Here is a 6,369-nt window from a genome sequence, read left to right on the forward strand (position 1 = left end):
GTGAGCAGAGACCAGGGGGATGAACAGGGACTGGAGGGATGAACAGGGACTGGAGGGATGAGCAGGGACTGGGGGATGAGCAGGGACTGGAGGAATGAGCAGGGACCGGGGGGATGAGCAGGGACCGGGGGGATGAGCAGAGACCAGGGGGATGAACAGGGACTGGAGGGATGAGCAGGGACTGGGGAGATGAGCAGGGACAAGGGATGAGCAGGGACTGGAGGATGAGCAGGGACTGGGGGATGAGCAGGGACTGGAGGGATGAGCAGGGACTGGGGAGATGAGCAGGGACAAGGGATGAGCAGGGACTGGGGGATGAGCAGGGACTGGGGGATGAGCAGGGACTGGAGGGATGAGCAGGGACCGGGGGGATGAGCAGGGACTGGAGGAATGAGCAGGGACCGGGGGGATGAGCAGAGACCACGGGGATGAGCAGGGACTGGAGGGATGAGCAGGGACTGGGGAGATGAGCAGGGACAAGGGATGAGCAGGGACTGGGGGATGAGCAGGGACTGGGGGATGAGCAGGGACAAGGGATGAGCAGGGACAAGGGATGAGCAGGGACTGGGGGATGAGCAGGGACTGGGGAGATGAGCAGGGACAAGGGATGAGCAGGGACTGGGGGATGAGCAGGGACTGGGGGATGAGCAGGGACTGGGGAGATGAGCAGGGACAAGGGATGAGCAGGGACTGGGGGATGAGCAGGGACTGGGGAGATGAGCAGGGACAAGGGATGAGCAGGGACTGGGGGGATGAGCAGGGACCGGGGGGATGAGCAGGGACTGGGGAGATGAGCAGGGACAAGGGATGAGCAAGGACTGGGGGATGAGCAGGGACTGGGGGATGAGCAGGGACTGGGGGGATGAGCAGGGACTGGGGAGATGAGCAGGGACAAGGGATGAGCAGGGACTGGGGGATGAGCAGGGACTGGGGGATGAGCAGGGACAAGGGATGAGCAGGGACAAGGGATGAGCAGGGACTGGGGGATGAGCAGGGACTGGGGAGATGAGCAGGGACAAGGGATGAGCAGGGACAAGGGATGAGCAGGGACTGGGGGATGAGCAGGGACAAGGGATGAGCAGGGACAAGGGATGAGCAGGGACTGGGGGATGAGCAGGGACAAGGGATGAGCAGGGACAAGGGATGAGCAGGGACTGGGGGATGAGCAGGGACTGGAGGGATGAGCAGGGACTGGGGAGATGAGCAGGGACAAGGGATGAGCAGGGACTGGGGGATGAGCAGGGACTGGGGGATGAGCAAGAACTGGGCGATGAGCAGGGACCAGGGATGAGCAGGGACTAGGGATGAGCAGGGACCGGGGGTGATCGCGGTGGTGACCCCGTCGGCGCTGGCCGTCGGCTCTCCCCGGTTGCCGTCGGGGCCCGGTGCTGGCCTCGCCGCGCCGCGGTAGGAGCGACGGCGCCGCCGCAGCCGCTGCGCTGCCCCGCCGGGGCCGGGGCCGGGGCCGGAACCGGGGCCGGGGCCGGAGCCGGAGCCGGGGCCGGAGCCGGAGCCGGAGCCGGGGCCGGGTCCACGGCAGGGGCTGCCCACGGGGTCGGTCGCAGCGACCTGGCCGCCGCGGGGCCGGGGCCCGGAGGCCGGGGGCCGGGGCGGGGTTGGGGGCGAGGCCCGGGCCGGGGGGCGCCGCCGGGGACGTGGCCGGGGCAGGGCTGGGGGGCGGCGCTGGCAGGGGAGGGGGCAGCTCCGGGCTGAGCCCGCTGCCCGGGGCTTCGCTCTGGGGCCGCGGCACCCGCCCCGCGGCACCCGCCCCACATATCACCCGCCCCGCGGCACCCGCCCCACATATCACCCACCCCACGCCACCCGCCCCGCGGCACCCACTGCATGTCACCCGCCCTGTGTCACCCACCCTGTTTCACTTTCCCCATGTCACCCACACCATGACACCACCCCACGTCATCCGTGCCTATCACCCAGCCCATGTCACCCCCCATGTCACTCACCTCGAGCCACCCCCCTGAGTCACTCCCCCGTGTCACCCCCCTGCCATGCCCCTCTGTGTCAGCCCCCCACCATCCCCCCGTGTCACTCCCCCCTGTGTCACTCACCCCGAGTCACCCCCCTGTGTCACCCCCCACCATCCCCCCGTGTCACTCCCCCCATGTTACTCCCCCCGTGTCACCCCCCTGCCATCCCCCCCCGTTTCACCCTCCCCGCCATCCCCCAGTGTCACTCCCCCTGTGTCACTCCTCCCGTGTCACCCGCCCCCGTGTCACTCCCCCCGTGTCACTCACCCCGTGTCACACCCCTGCCATCCCCCCGTTTCACCCCCCCCCCCCCGTGTCACTCCCCCCGTGTCTTTCCCCCCTCGCTTTCCCGGAGCGCTGCAGCCGCCCGGCCGAGGCCGAGGCCGAGGCCGGTCCCGGCTCCCGGCGCAGCCCCGGGCCGCGCTGCGAGGGCCGCGGTGGTCGCGGCGGCGGAGACCCGGCGGCAGGCGGAGCGCGGGGCGACGGCGACGGCCTCGGCCTTTATTGCCCGCGCGGCCCCGCGGCCCGGCCCGGCCCGGCCCGGCCCGGCCCGCTCGGCCGCCCCGTCCCCTCCCTCCCCGTCCCTCCCCGTCCCTCCCCGTCTAGCCCCGTCCCGCCCCGCTTGTCCGCCCCGTCCCGTTCTGTCCCGCCCAGTCCCCTACCACCCCGTCCCTCCCCGTCCCTCCCCGTCCAGCCCCGTCCAGCCCCGTCCCGCCCCGCTCGGCCGCCCCGTCCCGTTCTGTCCCGCCCAGTCCCCTACCACCCCGTCCCTCCCCGTCCCTCCCCGTCCCGCCCCGTCCAGCCCCGTCCCGCCCCGCTCGGCCGCCCCGTCCCTCCCCGTCCCTCCCCGTCCCGCCCCGTCCCCCCCGTCCCGCCGGGCCCTCAGGCGGCTTTGCCCGCGGTCAGCGCGCTCATGAGGACGACCATGGCGAAGAAGACCCACATGAAGCAGCGGTCCATCACCTTGGCCACCTTCTTCCACTCGCCGGCGCGGCGCTGGGCCGCCCGCTGGGCCCGGAAGCACCCGGCGATGTAGCCGACGTCCCTCAGGAGGCCGCCGAGGCCGCACGGCCGCCGGCCCCCCGCCAGCCCCCCGCCCGCCCCGGGGCTCCCCGCCGCCCGGCCCGCCGCCGGCCCGCGGCGCTCCTCCTCGCCGGGCCTCCCGCCCGCCGCGCGGCGCGGCCGGGGGCTCCTGCAGCTCTCGCCCACCTCGCGGACGAGCAGGACCCGGGCCATGTGGTGCAGGATGAGCTTCCTGGCCCAGGCGGGCACGGGCTGGGCCCCCGGGCCGCAGTGGTGGATGTTCATGATGAAGATGGTGAGTGCGGTGGAGGCCGTGATCATGGTCATGGTGGCGATGTAGTACTTCCCTGCAAGGCAGGCGTGAGCCGTGACGCGCCGGCGGAGCCGGGGCACCGGGGTCCACCCCCCGCCCACCCCCCAGCAGCCACCAACGCGCAGCCCCTCTGCAGGGCCAGCTGCCCCGACAGCCTTGCGCCCCCGGCCGAGCCCTCCACCATGCCGGGACGCGGACGAGCGCCCGGGGCCCCGCTCAGCACCGGGGCGCCGAGACGGGGCCGGCGGTGCTCACCGATGAGCGGCACGCTCTCCGACGGCGGCATGCTCTCCGCCACCAGCAGCTGGAAGACAGTGAGGGCCAGCAGCACCGTCACCCCCAGCGAGACCTTCTCGCCCGAGTCGGCCGGGAGGTAGAAGCCGAGCGGGGCGAGGAAGGAGATCATGATGCAGGGCAGGAGCAGGTTGAAGATGTAGAAGGAGGCGCGTCTCTTGAGGAGCAGCGTGTAGGTGACGTCGGGGTAGGGCTCCGAGCAGCAGCCGTAGGTGATGACGTTCCTCGTGGCCGGCATGCCCAGCACCTCCCACTCCACGTTCTCCACGAAGTCCGTCAGGTCGCCCGTGTCCAGCCGGTTGTGGAGGTCGATCTGGTTCCCGTTGTAGGTCCAGGACCCGAAGGTCAGGCGGCACTGCTGCCCGTCGAAGGGGAAGAAGGAGACGTCCACCTTGCAGGAGCTCTTGGTGATGGCCGGCGAGTCCCACATGATCTGCCCGTCGGAGCGGAGCACCACGTTGGTCTCCATGGAGCCGCTGAGCTGGTCGTCCGCTCTGGGGGAGCAGGAAAGCAGCAGTGGGGCAGGAGCGGCCGTGCACGGAGAGCAGGGCACAGCCCCACCACCCGGCACCCCGCCGGCAGCGGCACCCCGGCGCCGGCGCCGCTTCCTGCACCCACTTGTTGTAGAGGACGATGTCCGGCCGCCAGACGTAGCTGCTGGGGATGCGGATGCTGTCGATGCCGTCGTAGGCGTCCTTGTCCCAGGTGAGGAAGGCGTCGAGCCAGGCCTGGCGCACCCACAGGTAGGCGGTGAGCACCTGGTTCCTCTCGTCCTGGCGTGCCGGGGGAGCGGGTGGGCGCCGGGCACGCGGCACGGCGCCGGCCCCCGCCCCGGGGCCGCTCGGCCCCGGCTGCGGGGGACTGAGCGGGTTGGGGGGGTTGCGTTGGCTTCACGGGGGCGAGCGGGGCTCAGCTGGTTGCACGGCGCTGAGCTGCTTCTGGGGGGTCTGAACTGGTTCAGAGGGTCTGAGTTGGTTTCCAGAGGTTGGAAGTGTCTGAGCTGGTTTCAGGGGTCTGAGCTGGTTGGGGGCGGTGGGGGGGGATCTGAGCTGCTTTTGGGGAGTCTGAGCTGGTTTCAGGGCTCTGAGCTGGTTTTGGGGGAGTCTGAGCTGGTTTTCAGGGGTCTAGGATGCTTTTGGGGGGTCTGAGCTCATTTTGGGGAGTCTGAGCTGCTTTGGGGGGGGGGATCAGAGCTGATTTCCAAGGGGTCTGAGCTGGTTGGGGGCGGCGGGGGAGGGGGGGGATCTGAGCTGCTTTTGGGGAGTCTGAGCTGGTTTCAGGGCTCTGAGCTGGTTTCAGGGGGTCTGAGCTGGTTTTGGGGGAGTCTGAGCTGGTTTCCAGGGGTCTAGGATGCTTTTGGGGGGTCTGAACTCATTTTGGGCAGTCTGAGCTGCTTTGGGGGGGGGATCAAAGCTGATTTCCAAGGGGTCTGAGCTGGTTTCCGGGGGTCTAGGATGTTTTCAGGAGTCTGAGCTCATTTTGGGGAGTCTGAGCTGGTTTTGGGGGGTCTGAGCTGGTTCCAGGGGTCTGAGCCGGTTCAGGGTGGGGGGCGAGCTGCCGTCCGGGGGACGGTGCTGGCTCTGCGGGCCGGAGCCCGGCATTGCCCCGGGCCGAGCGGCACCGACCGCCGGGGCGGAGACGCGGCCGGTGCGGGGATTCGGGTCGCACCGGGCGGCCGCTCACCATGTCGATGATCTGCGAGAGGGTGACCTGCAGGGTGACGTTCAGCGCCCGGTCCGTGTCCTCCACGGGGCGCAGGGCGCTGGAGTAGTTGGCGAAGAGGTCGCGGAGCAGCTTGTAGGCGAGCTTGCCCTGGGCGCCCCGGCAGCCTGGGGGGGCACGTGCACCGGGCAGCGCCGGGCAGCGCCGGGCGGCAGCAGGGCCCCGTCCCCGTCCCCGTCCCCGTCCCCGCGCCGCAGTTTTCATGAGACGCATCGCGTTTCCCCGGCGTCTTGCAAGATTCCCTTACCGCGGAGGCAGCGGCTTGCCGCCCCCGGCAGCGCGGCACACCCGGGCGAATTGCAAACCGCCCCCGGGGGCAGCGGGGCCCCTTTTCCGCGGCGAAGCCACGCGGGGAAGTCCCGGCGGCGGGCGCTTACCTGGGGCCAGGAGGGCGCCCGCGGCGCAGAGCGCCAGCAGCCAGCCGGGCAGCCGGGCGCCGGGCGCCATCCCCGCCCGGCCGGGCGCCCCGCGGGCGCTCAGGGCGCCGGGCGCATCGCTGGGCTCAGCCCCCGCGGAGAGCCGGGGCGCGCCGCCGCGCGCAGGCGAAGCCCTCCCCGCCCGGCATCTCCCGCGGGACGGGGACGGCCGGGGAGCCCGTGCCGCCTTTAAGGGCTCGGCCGCGGCCGGCGGGGTGACGTCAGGGCCGGGGACGGTGGTGGTGGCCGTGGGGGTGTCGCGCCGGCGGAGCCCGTCCCGGCGCGGTGCAGCAGGAACGCCGAAGCGGAGCCCCCGGGAGCCCCCGGGACGTGACCCTGCTCTGCCGCCCCGAGGCTGGAGCACCGGGGCTGGGGCCCCGCAGCCGGCGGCAGGGAGGGGACGCGGCCACCGCCAGCCCCGTTTAGCACACTTCTCCCTGCACGGACTTTTCCACCGGCTCTGAGCGCTGGAAACGTGGCTGGAGCAGCCTCTGCCTGCAGGGGGGAGATGTTTTATCTTCCAGCTTCGGCTGCTTGCTTGCATCACCCCTTGCAGCGTCCTGCATGCGGCCAGAGTCGCTGCAGGCCTGGAGCGCGGGTCCAGCGCCGGCAG

At 71.5% G+C, this 6,369-nt stretch overlaps 1 protein-coding gene across 1 annotated transcript; it reads right to left on the reverse strand.

Annotated features, from left to right (window-relative positions):
- Window positions 1-2,870: 2,870 nt before the first annotated feature.
- Window positions 2,871-5,787, reverse strand: CHRNA10 (cholinergic receptor nicotinic alpha 10 subunit). Its single transcript, XM_062567513.1, has 5 exons — window positions 5,718-5,787; window positions 5,302-5,447; window positions 4,237-4,391; window positions 3,580-4,112; window positions 2,871-3,358 (listed from the first exon to the last, which is right to left on the reverse strand). The coding sequence occupies exons 1-5, from the start codon at window positions 5,785-5,787 to the stop codon at window positions 2,871-2,873; spliced, it is 1,392 nt and encodes a 463-aa protein (XP_062423497.1).
- Between the last annotated feature and the right edge of the window lie 582 nt (window positions 5,788-6,369).

This window comes from Rhea pennata, chromosome 1, assembly GCF_028389875.1.
Source record: "Rhea pennata isolate bPtePen1 chromosome 1, bPtePen1.pri, whole genome shotgun sequence".
In the NCBI taxonomy this organism is placed as follows: Eukaryota; Metazoa; Chordata; class Aves; order Rheiformes; family Rheidae; genus Rhea; species Rhea pennata.

What these genes read in the sequence shown, in the direction of transcription:
- CHRNA10 (XM_062567513.1), bottom strand. Translation starts at nt 5,787, where the DNA reads ATGGCGCCCGGCGCCCGGCTGCCCGGCTGGCTGCTGGCGCTCTGCGCC. An exon ending in TCTCGCAGATCATCGACATG is followed by an intron (nt 4,392 to 5,301) that starts GTGAGCGGCCGC and finishes CCGGCACGCCAG; the next exon opens with GACGAGAGGAACCAGGTGCT. An exon ending in GACATCGTCCTCTACAACAA is followed by an intron (nt 4,113 to 4,236) that starts GTGGGTGCAGGA and finishes CTGCTCCCCCAG; the next exon opens with AGCGGACGACCAGCTCAGCG.